The following is an 18,773-nucleotide window of genomic DNA, read 5'->3' as shown; positions in this document are numbered from 1 at the left end:
CTAATTTCAAAAGAGGTTTAGTTGTGTTGTAATAGTTTTTTTTTGCTTCAATCTTGTATATGCGTTGTGGTTGCATGTTTATTTTGATATGGGTTTTATTTTTATTACTACTTTGTAGGTTTTTGCTGTTTAGTTATGTTGATGTTTAGCTCTCCGTTCGAGCTATGGCTTTCATAAATCTTGTTCTCCTGTTGAGTGTTGTAGTACGTACTGTTTTGGAATTAGAAGAAGGGAAGGAATGCATAGTTGTTGGAACCTTGTACAAGCACATGAAACTCAAACCTTCAATTCTAGAGGAGTACTCTAAGGAGGTATAGTTGTTGCTTGTATTGTTGCATATATTTTGATACATGGTCATTGGATTTGAATAAGAATGGAATATTTGGAAAGTAAAAGTCTGCAAACTTTCTATGTAGTTATAAGTTCTACCATTATGTAGTTATGTGTAATAAGGAATTAAGTTTGATTTCTCTAGTTTGGTAAGTTTTACCATTAGTTATGTGTAACATGGTTCAAATGGGAAGGTTTAATTGTTGTATATCTTTTGCTCTTTTCAATCAACTTACTATCAAATTATGCTTTGTTTTATAGAGTGATAGTAGAAAGACTATCTTTTTTGTTACTTTTAAAAGTTGTTATATTAATGAATAATTGATTAACTTATTATACTCTGCATATGGATTTATTTATAGAGTGATAGTAGAAAGACTATCATTTTTTTTAATTTCGTTCATATATTTTTTCTTTGTTTTAAGTAAGACTGCATGCTAACATTTTCTTGTGCAATAGTGCAACTTCTTTTATTCATACATTTTTCTTTTTTGGGAGTATCAAACTTTCATGTTTCAGCCATATTAGGATTGATATTTAGTTAAATATAATACTAATATGTTTCAGTCACTACACATTGTATGTATGTATGTACGTGTGTATATGGTTTATCTCTGTTTTCTTTTGATTGATTTTTAGTCATTTTATTCAGCTCTCATTTTGCTCATATTTTGTGGAAAAGTTTGTAATTATTATGTATTAAGAATATTAGTATTAGTAATATTATTATTATTGTTATTACTTATTGATATGTCAGGAAAAAAAAGAGAGTTTATAAAAGAAAATAATATACTTGTTAACTACTAGTTTTATTTAGTGGTTTATAGTAATACCCAGAATCTCATACTTGACCTTTACAGGTATTTTGTGTTTGTCATTTGACTAACTTTGATGATCTTGAGTACTTATTATATAGATATTTATTTTCTTTTGACAATTATGTAATTTGATTTTGGGGTGAAAGTAGAAGAAATCAAGGTGAATCGAGCTTGTGTTCTCGTAAAGATGACCCAATTTTGAGTTATGAAACTGGTTTGTTTTTAGATATGTGCCACTTTTTGGTTCCAAATTCAATTATTAACATCATCATTTATCTTAAATTCTATATAATCTCATTGCCAATGCTAGTCTACTAACAATATAGGACTTTGATTTCAGAACAAAATAGGTCAACTATACTGTCTTTACATAATCAAATCAAGCATGTTTCATGCTGATTTTCTTTAAGGGAACCGTACATGGAAAAGGCACCCAACTAAGGGGACTTTTTTCCACACCAAGCCATTTGCAAATGATTCCAAAATAAAGTAAGAAAAACCTATATAATATTAGCTTTTTGTTTGGTTGTTTATTATAGGTGTCAATATCTCTATTTGTGTTTGGGTTTGGATTGTGTTAAAGGGATCATCCATATCTCTCTTAATGTTTCAAAATAGTCTTTGATTCCTAACTAGAAGGGATCCTTCTCTGACAATGATTTTGGTCCATAATTGTTGGTTAATCAAACTTCCAAGTTTAGTCTGTTGTGTTTTTTCTCTCGGTTTTTTTTTTTTTTGGCAGTGGCTACGAACATAAAGCACACTTGCTGCTGATTTTTGTAGCTTAGTTTATTGTGGTGTTCTGTTTGTGTTTCTCTTTTATGAGTTTCTTATGGCTTGTTGTACTTAGTCTAAATACATGGTCATGCTCTTTATTTAATCTCTAAAACTACTTCAGACTAACGAATTGGCATAGCCATTTATGCTCTTTATTGCTTCTTTTTTAGTAAGCCTAATCATATGTTTGCCTTGCACACATATAATATGAGTGTCATCTAGATTCTAGGCCATTGGATCTTATATATATCTTACATCATGAAGCTATGTTTATATGCACACAAGCATATGTAGTGCTCTTTATTGCTTCTTACATTATGTTATTATATTTATATGCACAGAACCATATGTTTATGATTATATATATAAACATCTTTGACCTTGTTTGCACCACATATAGTGCCCATACACGACTTTCAGTACATATTAAAGATAAATTTCATGAGCTAACAAATTGCATGCATGGGACCTATTAAGTAACTCTTCACCATTATCAGAAAAATTAAGTTGCCTATCTGATATGGTTTCTTTTGTTATTTTTGTTCCCTCTTGAAAAAATTAGTTCTTGCTTAATTAATTGCTTTTACAGTATACCATAACACAAAAAGTGACCCAATATATATAATTAAAGGATGTTAACGTGATGCCAATTTATTGTACTTAAAATTCTGGATATAATTTTTATGTAATAATAAAGAAGAAGAAAAAACACACTCACACATACATCACCAGTTTGTTAAGATTTTCTTAAGATTGTTGGTCTTATTGTGAGAATAATATATATTTTTGTACGTAATTTTTTTTATACAAATATAGAAGTCCTTAATTTGATCACACAAAATAACAATAAACTTTTATGTTAACGTTTCATTTAAAAAATTGTATAACTTTTGGTCACTTTTGGTCACTGAGTGAGTAGTGTTACTTTGACTATTTTTTACTGTCATTTCTTTGTTGTTCAGTTCTGACCCAATATAAAATAACAGAGTTACATACGGGTTTTTCTCCGTATTAGGCCATTTGTAATTTTTGGAGTTATATTTGTATCTATCTATCTATTTCATATTCAGCTCAGGTAATTATATCTTATTCTTCTTCTTCTTTTAGTGGTTTGAAAAATTAATATTTTATTTATTGTCTTAATTAATTGGGTGTTAAAATACATGTTAATTAAGATATGTGTCATGATGTATCATTGGTTATTGGTTTAACAGTGTTTTTTGTATTTATTTAAGTGAGAATGTTTCTCTACTTTGTCCCAATATCTTCATATTTATGTTTACTTTTGGAATTTTGGAATCTCAACTATGCTAATGAAATATAAACACGCATAGAGATATGGAGTTTTGCTTTGCATAAGTCATTCATTAGTCCTGGAAATCAAACATGCATTCTAGCCATAAATCTTTTACGATATTGAGTTTGTCTCCTTAATTTGGTTTGAGAATTTACAAAGGCCTACTGTAGATGTTTTTTGGTTTTGGAGTCGCTAAATTTCTAGAGTAAAAAATGGCAGCTGTAGTATTTTTTTTTAATCTCTAAAGTTGTGTTGTAAAAAATGGCTATTGTACAGGTTTGAGTTTTGATTTGCTCAGACCACAAGACGTTGGGACCTTCTCTATTTTGCTCATGGTGGTGGACTAGACTGAAATTTTTATCTCTTCCCTTGGTCAGGTGAGGTGAGTTCAGTCAAAATTATTTACAAATTCTATATTATATCTTGATTACTTTCCATTTTGATCAAATGTAATTGGGTATATCTTAGTTTCTTTTTAATTATTTGGTTTTCAATCCCTCTAAATCATTCTAACAATCATTATTTATGCTTTAAAATTATACAATGTTTTTGTTGAATTCAATATTTTCTTCATTCGTTGATGTTTTTTTAACAGCTGATTTATTGAATGAAGTTGCAATATGATGCCTTTTATATTGCACTGTGGTCCATTCTGTTTCAGAAAAATTTTATTCTTTGTTTGTTGTTTCCTTTCATCTTCTACTTAAATTTACTCTTTGAACTTGGAGATAGAGGAGAAAATCAACAGTAAGAATCTTATTAATTGCTTTTTTGACACCTTATTTTAAGACATTAAATTTTCATGAAGTTTAATTTTAAAAGAAAATAAAATTTTAAGCTGCTATGTTTCTTGGTAAAAATTTCTTTACATATTGTTATTGATGAGCTTTATCACCAACTAATTTATTTTCTCATTTGTCTGAGAGATGAACAGGTGCCAAAAAAATATCGAAAAAGTCTTTGACTATAGTATTAATCCTTCTAAATTTGTAGGAAATAGAATATTGCCCACTTAAAGTAATTTACCTGAATAAAATACACTGAACAAATAGTTTACCTGTGGTAGTTGTACTCGACCTTTCATTTGGGCTTGCTTGATGTATTGTATTTGAGTACCTTAAATTTGTGCTTATTTGTGGCAGTCATACTCGGTCCTTATGTGTATTTGGTACCTTGATATTTTCAGGAATGAAACAAATTGGATCTCTTTCTAATTTTATTTGCTGCCTACTTTTGTTGAATTTAACATTCATGTGATTTCTAAATACTATGAGTTAACTATATTCATGTGGTTTTCAAATAATAAATAATATTATTGGCAAAGGTTAAAAGTAAAATAAAAAAAGGTGTTGGAAATACTATAGTATAAGATTTTACAACTTGCAAACCAGGTGATCAAATGATTTTTAATATTTTTACAATTAGCATAGGATGATTTCTGTCTGCAAAATTGTTTATCACCACCCTTTAAGTCAGGAGTCACTTTGATTTTTTTTCCTTTGGCTTAAATATCCCAACAAAATGGGTGGTTTTGATTGTTTTGCTTGGGCTTAAGTTTTAGCACATGTAGTTAGTTAGCTCTAACTGTAATATAGGTTCAGCTATAGTTAGTTGATTAGTGTGGTTAGTTTCTTGTTAATCACTTCTTGGTTTCCAGCTCCTTTTTCCCTCTCTTTTTATCTTTGTAATATTTAGCTATAAATAATAAAGTCCCGTATCTCTGGTACATTTACTGAGATTATTTTATTCAATTCATTTTCTATTAAGTACTCTTATGTGTGTGTGATGGCAACAATCACACAGGGGGGCCCCTTTGGAAGTATGAAATGTTATTATTTAATCACAAAGGAATGCTGATGATACCATGTAGTACAGTGTGATGGTGCTCCTTCCTATGATGATACCATCTAGATTATGACCACCATTGATTACTAAGGCATGCCAAAGGCTTCTGTCATATTTTTTTGGCCTCTGTAATTTTCAGAGATTACCCCCAAAACAGAAGCTTCTGTTCCTCTTTTTATTTTTACCCTAACAGAGCTGAAAATCAATTTAGCAGAGGTTATAGAAGCTAGAAGCTAAAAGTTATATGGGAAAATGAGATAAAAATATTGCTAGAAAATTTTATTGTGACAGTCTTGTCTCCATGAAGTTTAATAAAAAGGTCCAATTATTATGAGACGTGTCTAGAATCCATTATTTTTTGTTTTCCCTTTTTTTTTCATAATTCTTTTGGCTGCTCCTTCTCATAATTAATTTAGTATTGATTATATTTTTTTAGCTCATTACAAGTGTTGAATCACAAATATTCAACACTTGCATATATTTGGATAAAGTTTAATTCATTCATTCTCTATTCTCTCTAATGAATGTGGTGCTATTTGGAGAGACCAGTGATAAGGAACACATCATAATGAAAATTTCATCTTTTTTCCATAATGGAGTTGTATTATATTGTATGTATTTGGTTTGGATTCATGTTAGGGTGATTGGTGCAGGATAATTGGCCTTCTGTGATGTTTGCAATGGCAGGAGGGGTGGTACTTAGCCTTGGAAATCTCTCAACTCAGTATGCTTGGGATTTTGTTGGCTTATCAGTTACAGAAGTGATCACTGCAAGCATAATAGTTGCTATAGGTCCTTTCTTTCACTCTCTCTCTCTCTCTCTCTCTAACCATTTCTAAATGTTGATGTTTTTCTGTGTTGCTCTTTCAGATACTGAATTTTTTGCTTCTGTTGCGATCTTTAATGGTGACAGGAACAACCTTGAATTACTTTTTAGACAATAGAATTAATAGAGCCGAGATCCTTTTCCCTGGCGTTGGCTGCTTCTTGGTTGCAGTTTTCCTTACTTCTGTTGTCCACTCATCTAATGCAGCTGATAATAAAGAAAAGCTTGAAGGTTTTCATCTAAAGAAGGGTATGTTTTGTTCATTAAATGTTAAGGTTATCAAAGAATTATCTTGTTTTTATTCATTTGTAAAAAGAAAATCATCGAGCTTGTTGAGTGATGCAATTTTTACTTAAATTGTTTTGTTTGATGGTGCACTTAAGGATAATGAGAATGAGCAGAAAACTAGCTGTACCACTATAGATGGCACTATAAAAGACAATAATTTTCAGTATGGGAAATCAATTAAAATTCTCACATTTAGATGAAAAATGATAATCTTGTGTTGCAAAAATACTACACGACAATATTTGGACGTTCATCACCTGACATTCAAATCCAAACATCTCAGATTCTCTATCACATTTAATAATTATAACTCTTGCTACAGGTGTTTGGGAAAAGCACTCTCATTTGACTGTCCATATGTTTCTTTGCTGGTGTTTTCTTTTCTCTATTCTCACAAGCATTCAACTTGGCAACAAATGATCAATGGCATACATTGAAAGATGGGGTTCCTCACTTGGTTGTCTACACTGCATTCTTTTACTTCTTAGTATCTTGTTTTGTCCTTGCTATAATCCTCACATCACATTCCTTTACTACCATGTGTTGGACTTGCCCAAATCATCATTCAAGGCTTATATGAATGACTGGAATGGCATAGGCTGGGCCTTAATGGCCGGTCTACTCTGGGGGTTTGGCAATGGTCTCCAATTCATGGGAGGCCAAGCTGCAGGGTATGCTGTAGCAAATGCTGTTCAGGTTGGTTCAAATATATTTTTTTGTCTTGATTCCAAACTTCTCTTTTGTGGGATAAACTTGTTTGTGCAAAATTTCAACTGAACCAAAATGTGCATCACATTCTAATATGGAATTTTTTGGGGTGGTGATTGGCAGGCACTTCCACTAGTAAGCACTTTTTAGGGAATTCTTTTGTTTGGAGAATACATAAAATCGTCAAGAAGAACATATATATTGCTAGTAAGTATGTTGTCTATGTTTATTGTGGTTGTTGCTGTTCTTATGGCATCATCAGGGCATCAAAATTAGGAGTCAGCTGCATACACAAACCTTTGCCTTTGTTTTTGGGTAGTGTTTTGTGTAAAGCAATAAGTTGGCCTGTGGTTTCATGATACCGATGAGGATGCATTAACAAACTATACAAGAAGCTGTTGGTTCAATCGATAGTATTGTGATAGTATTATTTGATTGATTTGATAGGGAAGATGAGAAAGACAAAATGATAATGGGGCCAATTTGAATTAATATTATGCACCATTTAATTAAAGTTCTAAGGTCACTTGAGTATAGATAGTTGTAGTAATGTGTGTAATATAATAACTTCATTATTATTCAAACTCAATTATTGTAAATTTGGTTGTGTCATGATATTATTGACTATTTTAGATGAATGATATGATATTTCATGACCACATTAGTTTTCTTTTATGTTTTATTTACCAGATTCAACAAGTGAAGTGCAAAAGAAAATCTTATTTGGAAGGCTTTAGTGTGCTGACATTTGGAAGATCATGAATTCCTACCTTTACTTTTGAATATGCAACTGTTTAAGACTATTTTGTTGACTATTGTGAGAATATTTTATTTATGTTAATTAGGTAGTTTTGAATATCTTAAGACTTTTGGATTGTTTTTAAGATAATCTTGAATGTATATTGACACAATTATTTGGTTATATGTGTTATGAACCATATAATTCGTACTCAAATATATTTATACAATGTTAAGGGTGTCTTAAGTATATTAAATGAAGCGGGTTTGAATTAAAGCAATAAAAAATGATTATAATGTACAGGTTTATATAATAATAATTCAAGCTTATCCAAATATTAGAATAATACAAAAAATGTGTTATTGTATCTTTTACAATAACACTGGTTTATAAGCATAAAATTATGTTATGCAAACTATTTTCTATAATGCAGAAAGTGTGTTATTATAAAGTGTATCATAACACTACTTTATAAGTACAAAAAAGTGTTATATAATCTATTTATAAATAGCATAATGAAACACTTGTCTAACTATTAAAATCACAACAAAAGTGTTATCGTAGGCTATACCATAACACATGTCTATAACCGTGGAAAAGTGTTATGCAAAGTGCTCCAACCTACTATAACACTGCTTTCCTTAACACATCAAAAAGTGTTATGGTATACATTTGATAATACTTTTTCAATCTTATTGAAAGTATTTTTTCTTGCAGTGTAAAGTAAAATGCAATTAACTTCAAGAAGCTACAACAAAAATCAAGAAGAGATTTAAAGAACAATTCAATGGATTAAAAATAGAGCAATTAATTTCATCAAGTTTCCACTCTATTATTCTCTAACAAAATTTCTAGAATTCCTATCTCTATTGTGATAGCGGATTAAGAATTGCAAATTATATTCTTATTAGGATATATAACTCTCTACTATATGTTAAATTCCTACTTATCGGTGATAAATTAAACATAGAGCAGACATTAAGCAAAACAATCCCTAAGCTACACAAACCATACATGTACTCTCGTCCATTATCGACTTAAAGACTCCCAAAAACACACTCTAAATCACTACAAAAACTAACCTAACAACTCCCCCAAACTTAGCCTTTACTTGCCCTCGAGTAAAGACCACTTAATACAAACTCCTTAAAATAACTTAAACACAATAATCGAATCAAGTTGCCAAAAAAAGGAGCCTAAACCTAGAGAACACCGTGCGATACATTTTCAGAATTTTCAACCCTTAGTTATATTAAGATTTTAGTCAAATCACTTCAACAATCGACTTTGATCCTTAAGTACACTGAATTAGGCACGATCGATAAATAACACACAATTGAAATACCATATATATGCCAAATCTCACCAAAAAACTTCCTCAAAATATAATACTTCACTCACTGATCTCCACTTATATAGATAATACATGCTCAAGAATCAAGAAGAAGACAATCATCATTTTTTTCATTTTATTTCTCTTTTGTTTTTTCTTTCTTTCTTTCCAAAGTAGCACTCCCCCAAACTTATTTATATTCATAGTTATGACCTAAGGGAGTGCAAACTTCAATGGATTTTTTTTAATAATGAAAGCTTTTCTCTCGACACAATTCTCACCAATAACCCCATTAAAATTTTCCCAAAATCAATTTATATGCTTATGAATTAGTTTCAAGGAAGGAAAAAATCTATAAGGTTTAATTAAAGCAAAAATTGGTGTACAGAACAAATGGTATCACCTAAGGCTCAAAATAGGGTAGTAGAGTTATAAATTTTACAAGGTGAGCTTGAAAGGCTCAAACGTTAAAAAAAAAAATGCCTAAATCATTTTCCTAACACATACATTTTCAGCGATTCCGCCTCAACCAGCAAGCAACAAGTTCTAAAATATTTAGCATCCATCAGTCCACATTCTCAATTCAACATGCATTGAAAACTTAATTGCAAGAAATTTATAAATCATGGATCAAATGGCATCATGCTTTTAGGACAAAGCTAATCGAAAAAACAATCTCTTAGCTCACAGATTTACATCAGTTTCCAAACCATCACTCATATAGCATGACATTCAGTATCATCAACTCAAATTACAACTTGACTCAAAACATAACCAACACAAAACATAAAAACATAAACTTAACCAAAAGCTAAGCAAACACCTAACATAGACAACTAAAATATATATACAATGAGTAACACAATAAAAATCAAATCCCTTCCCCCAAACTTAATATAAACATTGTCCTCAATGTTTAAATAAAAGAAAAAGAAAAGAAAATTTTCCTATAATCCAATGTATTGCTCTATTGTAGTGACTTTCATTGTTGTCCTCCTTGGGTTGCAAACTTTCACGAAAACAAAAACAAAAACAAAATATAAACATGAAACTAAATTGGGTTACCTCCCCAAAATGCTTTGTTTTCCGTCATCAGCCATACGCTTACCTCCTTTTTGTTCAAAATTAGCTTGGGTCTAATCTACCCCTTGAATCATCCTGCACATTAAACACCAATGAAGAGATTTGATTTTTAAAATTAAGAAAATTAAGAGTCCCTGCATCCTCATCCTTCATCTTTCCATAGAAAATATGGCACATATTATGATGAATAGAACGATTATCCCCTCGAGTTTTGGCCTTATTCTTTTTCGTACTCTTAGGACTCCTATCAACATCCACTTCATCAATTCTACGGCAAGTAGGAATTTCCAAACTTAAACGTCACTTTATCCTTTTGCACTTGCAACTTTAATTCTCCCAATGGCTAAAAATGGCCTTCCGAGAATAATAGGCACATTTGCATCCTCCTCCATGTCAAGTACAATAAAATCAGCGGGAAAAATGAACTTGTCCACCTTTACCAGCACATCTTTAATGATACCCCATGGATGCTTAACATTACCATCCCCCAACTAAAGTGTAATTGTATTAGGCCATGCCTATCCTAACCCAAGTCTCCAGAAAACTGATAGCAGCATCAAGTTAATACTCGACCCCTGATCACATAAGGCATGTTTACATTCAAAGTTTCCAATAGTTCAAGGTATGGTAAAGCTCCCTGGATCTCTCAACTTATGTGGAAGCTTTCTCTGCAAGATAGAACTAGACTCCTCCATTAATATCACTTTCTCATAATCACCCATCTTACATTTTTTAGACAATATCTCCTTCATGAAACTAAGATAACTAGGAATTCGCTTCAAATCCTCGGCAAAGGGGATATTGATATGCAGTTTCTTGAATACTTCAAGGAACTTTGCAAACTTCTTATCAAGATTGTTCTTACAGAGCCTCTGTTGGAAAGGAACCTTGACGTGATGCTCGATACTCACTAGAGGTGCTACTGCTCTTTCTGATTTGTCTTCAGTACCCCTATCTTCATTGGTAATCTTTTCGATTGTGCTTGGTGCATGTTGATCCTGAGTTTTCTCAATTGACAGCTTCGCTCTTAGCCCTGAATACTATGTCCCACTTCTTAAGGTAATAGCTTGACACTATTATTTAGGATTCACTACAATAGAGCTAGGAAGATCCCCTTGAGCTCTGTTTGTCATTAAACTAGCCAGCTGACCTATCCGAGTCTCCAAATTCTAAATAGATGATCTTGTTTCAGTCATGAATTGATTCAAAATGTCAGACTGAGCTTCAGGCTGATTCATTGGAGGTTGTTGTTGTGATGGTCTAGCACGTGATTGATAAAATCTAGGAGGAGGTTGCTGAAATGGTTGCTGGTTTTGTTGGAAAGGTTGTTGAAATCCACTACTACAAAAAAGGCTTTTCTCTACAGTTTTTTTTTACTTAATACACTGCATTTTTCGAGACTATTGAAAAGTGCAGTGTATTTGACCACAGAGAAAAGTGGTACGCCAACCGCGGAGAGAAGCCACATCTTTCTTTGCGGTTGTGATAAGCCAACCGCGGAGAAAAGCCACATTTCTCTGCGGTTGTGATAAGCTAACCGCGGAGAAAGGTGGCTTTTCTCTGCAGTTGGCTTATCACAACCGCAGAGAAACCCTTGCAATAAAAAAAATTAATTTTCAATTTCGATTATATAATTATTTTGAATTCTGATTATATATATTTTCAAAATTATAACCTAGACTTTTTAATAAAAAAATCAATTTTCAATTTCAATTATAGATAATTATTTTCAATAGTATAACGTAATTTTTTAAATTGTTTTATATACATTTCATAACTAATACAAAATAACTGGCTAATGAATCAATGACTTTAATCTTTCTAACCAATAAGTTAGCACTTTAATCTTACATACATATGAAAACTTAGATTTCATAAATAAATGGCATTAATCTTACAAACCAATCACTTTGTAGTGGTAGTAGATCCTCTTTGACATTGTATTCCTTTTTGTTAAACCACTGCAAAATTGAAAAGTTAATTTAGATTAGATAATTAAATACTATATGTAGTTTTTCTTAAGCAAAAAAGAGTTTAAAATATAGCATACTTTCTTCTTGATAACTTCTGCCGAATTCGGTGCATTTACAAGATCATAAATGTATCTTAGTACATAATAACCACATTCATGACTTTCAGGTTGTTTTGGACAAGAACCTCTCATCAATTTTGTAAATGTTCCGATGTATTCATTTTCCAAACATTGTGCGTATGCTCTACAAAAATTAAAATTAATTAAATACATATTATACTCTAAACTTTTAAAAATTAACAATGCATACATTATAATTGAAGAACTTACTTTTCCATAACCTCCTTAATTATTGGTGGAGATTTATGATTTTTTAAAGGGTCCAAAATTATGGTCATCCCCCGCATCATCACGAGCACCAACATCCAATGTCGACTAAAACAATAATAAATTATGATTATTATAAAATTAAAATTCAACCATAGTAGTGATAATATTTAATTAGTTCATTCTTACTCAACAATCCAAGGAATGCAATATATTTGGCCTCGTCTATCCATAGTCATCATCCATTTGGCTATAAGATCCTTCGTATAATTTTTACTTTCATCATTGCCAATTGAAAGATGTTCGGTGTCAAAAAATTGTATAATTGTCGTGAATTTGGGTGCATGCTTTCCCAAATGCATCTGTAGAATCAATCATTCATATTACATTTTCAATTAATAAATTAATATCGTCAAAAAAATTGTGCAGAGTTTCCTTTGTTTTTATAGCATATCCAAAATTATTAGTACCTATAAATTCAATTCAAACAAAACATACAACAAACAACATGCATGTTCTCAACCATAAGCCACCGCAACACACAAAATTTGTAGAACCCACTTCACTAAGACACACATGTTCTCAACCTTCTGTTATCTTCGCAGCACACAATTTCATCTCAGAACTTACTTCACTACGGATGAATATCTAATATATGAAAACTCCTCTAATAGTTTGTAATGACAGAACAGATTGAGTTCAATTTGAATTGATACATACCTCATACCAAATAGCATAGTTGAGGATCCAATATTATCCATGGAGGCTGCTTGATAAACGTCTTCCGAAGTGATGAAGAAAGCCTCGCGTTCTCCTATAAACTCCGGGTCAACGGGAACTTGTACAACCCTATCTATTCCTTTAATGGAATCATACTCCTTCACTGTAAATTTTAGACTCAGATCAATTTTGTCCCATTGGTTATCTGTTAACCAATTTGAAGGTTCTGGTTGAGTTATTCAGCGGGGATGACTACGTGAGATCCAATTGATGATAAATGTGGGCTTGGTGATAGGGATTTGTGTTTAGATGAAGATGGACCCTACATAATATCATTTAACATATCAATATAGTGTACCCATTTAAAAATAAAATTTAAATATCTAAGCAAATAATTTTATACCTGACAAGTCACAATTAAATTTTTTGGCCAAGGCAGGAATGTGTCTCGTGCGTCCCCAACATATCGTATGTTACCAAAGGGAATAGGGATCTTCATCAAAAGAATAGTCTTCGGTTTGATGATCCATCATCATCATCAAAATGATAGTCTTCGGTTTGATGAAAATGATCATCTGCGTAAGGGGCAGGTCGATAGACTTCATCACTTGTATTCTCATAATATTGTCCCTCATAAAATTGTCCTTCATCATGGTATCCACACTCATTGTTTTCCTCATTATATTCCTCATTTTGAGCCAATTCCTCTTCTATCCTAAATTTATGTCTCTTTAGCTCTTCAATCTTAGCTTTTAGCCGAGCAATCTCCTCTTTTACAGTCATTTTTTTATGTTTTTTTTCCAAACATTTTGGAAACGGTCGCAGTGAACCTACAAAATAATCAATAAAGTCCATCAATAAATCAATCTAAATAATTCTTAAAAGAAAACAACTATTATAAAGTATCATACCCACAAGCTCGAACACGACCTGGGTGTTCTAGTGTCCCTAATGCTTGAGTCAAGATGTCATATTGACCCTGAGCTGTAATTTTGCCACGACTCAATTTTTCTTTGACATCCTCCTACTCAAGATATTGTTTGGTTAAATTAGTTTATATAAATAAAATCAATATATTAATTATAAAACTGTATAAAACTTACTATCTCTTTGGCAATTTGTCGGTCCAGCTCTGTCACGAGAACTTTATTTTTTTTCACGCGATCTAAGCCAAACTTGATACCTCTCCAGATTTTGAATATTTTTCTCTTTTTTCTGCAATGTACTAGATAATTATAGTTATATGTTGCAATAATGTCAACCATTATTTAAACTTTAATATCAACTATACTTACCAAATCTTCTCTTATATTAGCCATTCCTCTACAAGAGGTTCGATGTCTATACTTCATCAGTAATGCACGTGCTTTTTGCTCTTGATGCACTTTTTGAAACTCTGGACTTAGACGACTAGATACAAATTATAATAATTCTATATCGTCAAGTATATCGCTATACTTCTTCGGGGGAAATTTGAGTTCTTCCATCATACCCATTTCAGCCAAAGGGTTGATGTACTCGGTAGTGAGTTCACTTTTAAAATCTCTCATTATTTGACCAGTTTTTTTCAAAATCTCACATTTGAAGGTTTGAGTAATGTTGTGACCACCCTAAGAATATAATTAAGAAAAGTAATAATTAAATTTGGATATCACACAGAAATAAATAAATATCATAATGATAATTTCTTACAATGATATCCTCCCATAGACCGTCTTTCAAATCTTGTGGGACCTTCCTCCAATCACCTGAGTTGATAGAAATCGTGGCTCGTACTCTAGATCCAAGATATGATATCATGTTTGTATACATATCACCTATTGGTTGTCCCAAATCGTTCCATTCAAGAATTTTCTTGATTCCTTTGGATTTTGGTTAGGTCATGTAACTCATTCTTGTTTTACCACGACCCTGATGTTTCTCATTGTTATCTTTTTTATCCGCCATCTGCAACACACAAATAAATAATCACAAGTGTTAATGCATTATACAAATAAATAATCACAAGTGTTAATGCATTATACAAATAAATAATAACAAGTATTAATGAATTATATAACTTACTAAACATTTTTTCTTCTTTTTCTTATTTTATTTTTGGTCGATTCACAATCGACCCATATTCCTTCTTCGATGTGGTTTCTAAGATAATCATGATCATCGGTATCGCTATCGCTATCATTACCATTATCCTTAATATTCTCAACTTGTTCATGTATCGGTTGTCCAACAATGAAACAGTCATGATATAAATCATAATTTTCATTGTATTCTTCTTTTTCTAAGAACTTCCGCTCGGGAACTAATAAAATGATGGACCATTTATCATTAACTGGATCAAGTATATAAAATACTTGTTTTGCTTCGGCAGCCATGAAAAAACGATCGTTCTTGCTTCCCTTCTTGCTTAAATTAACCAGAGTTCATCCAAGTTCGTCAGTTTTAACTCTAGTATTGTTGTCTACCCAAGAACATTTAAGAAGAGGAATACGAAATAATGAATAATATAGCTCCCATATTTCTTCAACAATCCCATAGTATGTCATTGTGCCTGAAATTGGGTTATTATATTTTGCACTGGCAAAATGTATAGCTTCTGCAACTATACTTACTCCACTGTTTTGAACCAGCCGAGCATCATCTCTTGACTTAGTATGAAATTGTTTCCCTTCGACAATGTAAGCTTGATGATTTATTACATCAATGCTTGCTCCAAGAGATATGCTCTTCAACTCAGTTGACAGTCCATGATTTTTTTCTCCCAACTTCATCAAAATTGTATTCTTCAGCCACTGCAAAACGTTTTATTATGCTCATCTTTAACTGATTTTTGTTTATTTTTAACCTTGTTTGGAATCATCGACTGTAATAACTACATGTGATCACTGAAACATAAAAGAAATAACAAAAAGTTTAAACAACAAAAAGAAAATCACTACTCTAATATATTTTATTGAAATATATTATCTACTTACATTATATATGATTGAATCTCAGGATTATTTTGCAACACAACTAATTGAGCTTGATCCAATTCTACCCTAGACACGGTGATCACTGTTCCGTTCCCTCGTAGTCCTTTATAAACTCCATCTGAGTTATTTCATGCTTTGTTGATTCCGATTGCCTTAACCCCACTCATGTATTCTGAGCAAAATTCTACTACCTCTTATGATATATAACATTCAACCATACTAGCTTCAGGACGATAATGATTATGCACATAACTTTTCAACACCTCCATAATCCTTTCAAATGGATACATCCATCTCGCCCAAACTGGTCCACACAACTTGGCATCCCTTACTAGATGAACCATTAAATGTATCATGATGTCAAAGAAGGATGGCAGAAAAAACATTTCAAGCTTGCATAGAGTTTCCACTATCTTACAATGCAATGCATCCAATTTTTTCCTTTCTATTTCTTTCCGCATAAATGATTGAAGAATATGCAAACATTTGTCAAACAATCTCAAACTTTTTTTGATAATACTGACCGAATAGCAATCAGAAGTAATTGTTGCATCAACATATGACAATCATGTGATTTCATACCCATCAGCTTCAAATCTCCCATGGATACCAAGTTTCGAATGTTGGATGAATAGCCATCAGGCACTTTCATCTCTGCAAATGATTTACATACAACTTTTTTATCTTCTCTGAACAAAGTGAAAAAGCAGGAGGTAAATATGTGCGTTTACCATTCTGTTCAGGTGCTAAATCAGTTCGTATACCCATTTCAACAAGATCTAAACGACTAGTTAAACCATCCTTAGTTTTACTGGGAATATCAAGTAATGTACCTATAATACTTTCGCACACATTTTTTTCTATATGCATGACGTCCAAACAATGTCGAACAAGTAAATCTTTCCAGCAAGGGAGACAAAAAAAAAATTGATTTCCTTTGGAAACATCCATTTACTTTCTTATTTTTCTGCATTTTTCCATACTTGAAATCAATTTTCTCTACTTCTTTAAGAATTTGTTGCCTCAAAAGTGGCAAAGGAGCAACACCTTGTTCTTTATCACCATCAAATGCTTTTTTTCCCTATAATGATGATTTAGGGGCAAATATCGTCTATGACCCATATAACAAATTTTGTGCCCATTCGACAGACGAATAGCCTTTGTGTTAGTGTAACATATTGGACATCCTTGGTAACCTTTTGTGCTTAACCCTGATAGATTACCATAAGCTGGGAAATCATTAACAGTCCACAACAAAACAACTTTTAAGTTAAAGACTTCTTTCTTAAAACCGTCATATGCCTCAACACCATTTTCATACAAATCTTTCAAATCATCAATTAATGGTGCCAAATAAACATCTATATCGTGTCCCGTTTGTTTTGGGCCTGAAATCATTAATGTGAGCATCAAAAAAATTCTTCTCATCACTAACCACGGAGGAAGATTATACATAACAAGGAAGATAGGCCACGAACTATGCCTACTACTTAGAGATTTATGTGGATTTACACCATCGGTAGCTAGACCTAGACAAAGATGTCTTGCTTCAGTTTTAAATTCTAGAATTAATTTATTAACTTTTTTCCAAGCCTGCAAATCTGCAGGATGTCGAAGTTTACCATCTTTCACTCGCCTAGTCTCATGCCATATTATGTTTTTAGAGTGTTCTGCAGTTCGATATAATTGCTTAAGCTGCGGAATCAAAGGCAAGTACCACATAATTTTATGAGGAATAAGTTTCCTAATCTACTTACTCTTGTTAGGTTTGCAGCAGGGTGAATCACGTTCTGGGCAAGTCTCCATGTCTGCATACTCTTTACGATATAACACACAATCGTTCAGACATGCATGAATCTTCTCATACTTCAAGCTTATGCAATTTAAAGTATTTTTCACTTCATACGTAGACTCAGGGAAGCAATTATCTGACGACAAAATCTCTTTAAAAGCAGCTAAAATTGACTAAAACATTTATCGCTAACATTTAAAAGCAGGGAAAAGTGTACTTTTCTCCATGGTTTTGGCTATATAACCGCGGAGAAAACCTTTACACTTTTCTTCGCAGATATATAGCCAAAACTGCGGAGAAAAGTCCATACTTCAAACTTTTCACTGCGTTTTTTTTAAAACTGCAATAAAATAGGGCGCAGAGATTAAATATAATATTTTTGACTCTTTCAAACCTTTTCTATGCGCTTTTTATTTATTGTTGAAAAAAAACCGCAGAGAAAGCCTATATTTGTAGTAGTGCTCCTTGATTATTTTTCCAAAAAAAGTTAGGGTTATTTTGCCACCCTTGGTTGAAGGACATTGATTACGGGTTGTTGGGTGGTCTTGGAAAATTTCCTATGGCTTGAACTTGTTCCATAGGAATGTTATTCATATCCACTGCAGGGCATTGATTAAGTGGATGAGCACTCCCACACATTTCACATACATTCTGGAGTTGCATGGCCTGGGCTGAAATATTATTCTATTATAACTGCTTTGTCAAGGATGCCACTTGAGCTGTAAGCATAGACATGACATCCAAGTAAAGTACCCCAGCTACCTTCTTTGTGCTCTCTCACTCAGTAGTCCATTGGTAATTTATCATGGCCCTTTCCTCCATTGGTTCATTAGTTTCATTAGCACTCTTGCTCATGAAAGCACCCCATGCTACTCCACCTATGATTGTGTGAGTAGTACCACACAAACCATTATAAAAGTTGTGGACCAACATCCACTTCTCA

General features: G+C 32.3%; 1 protein-coding gene and 1 pseudogene across 1 annotated transcript; one reads left to right on the top strand and one right to left on the bottom strand.

Annotated features, from left to right (window-relative positions):
• The first annotated feature begins 5,723 nt into the window (after positions 1-5,723).
• LOC133815147 (ureide permease 1-like) lies at positions 5,724-7,165 on the top strand (annotated as a pseudogene).
• Positions 7,166-10,661: 3,496 nt separating this feature from the next.
• LOC133815146 (uncharacterized) lies at positions 10,662-13,846 on the bottom strand. The gene is made up of 2 exons (XM_062248020.1): positions 13,726-13,846; positions 10,662-11,077 (listed from the first exon to the last, which is right to left on the bottom strand). The coding sequence occupies exons 1-2, from the start codon at positions 13,844-13,846 to the stop codon at positions 10,662-10,664; spliced, it is 537 nt and encodes a 178-aa protein (XP_062104004.1).
• Between the last annotated feature and the right edge of the window lie 4,927 nt (positions 13,847-18,773).

Source organism: Humulus lupulus, chromosome 2 (genome assembly GCF_963169125.1).
Source record: "Humulus lupulus chromosome 2, drHumLupu1.1, whole genome shotgun sequence".
NCBI lineage: Eukaryota > Viridiplantae > Streptophyta > Magnoliopsida > Rosales > Cannabaceae > Humulus > Humulus lupulus.
Note: the sequence above shows the minus strand (reverse complement) of the source record. Positions and strands in the feature narration are given on the sequence as shown.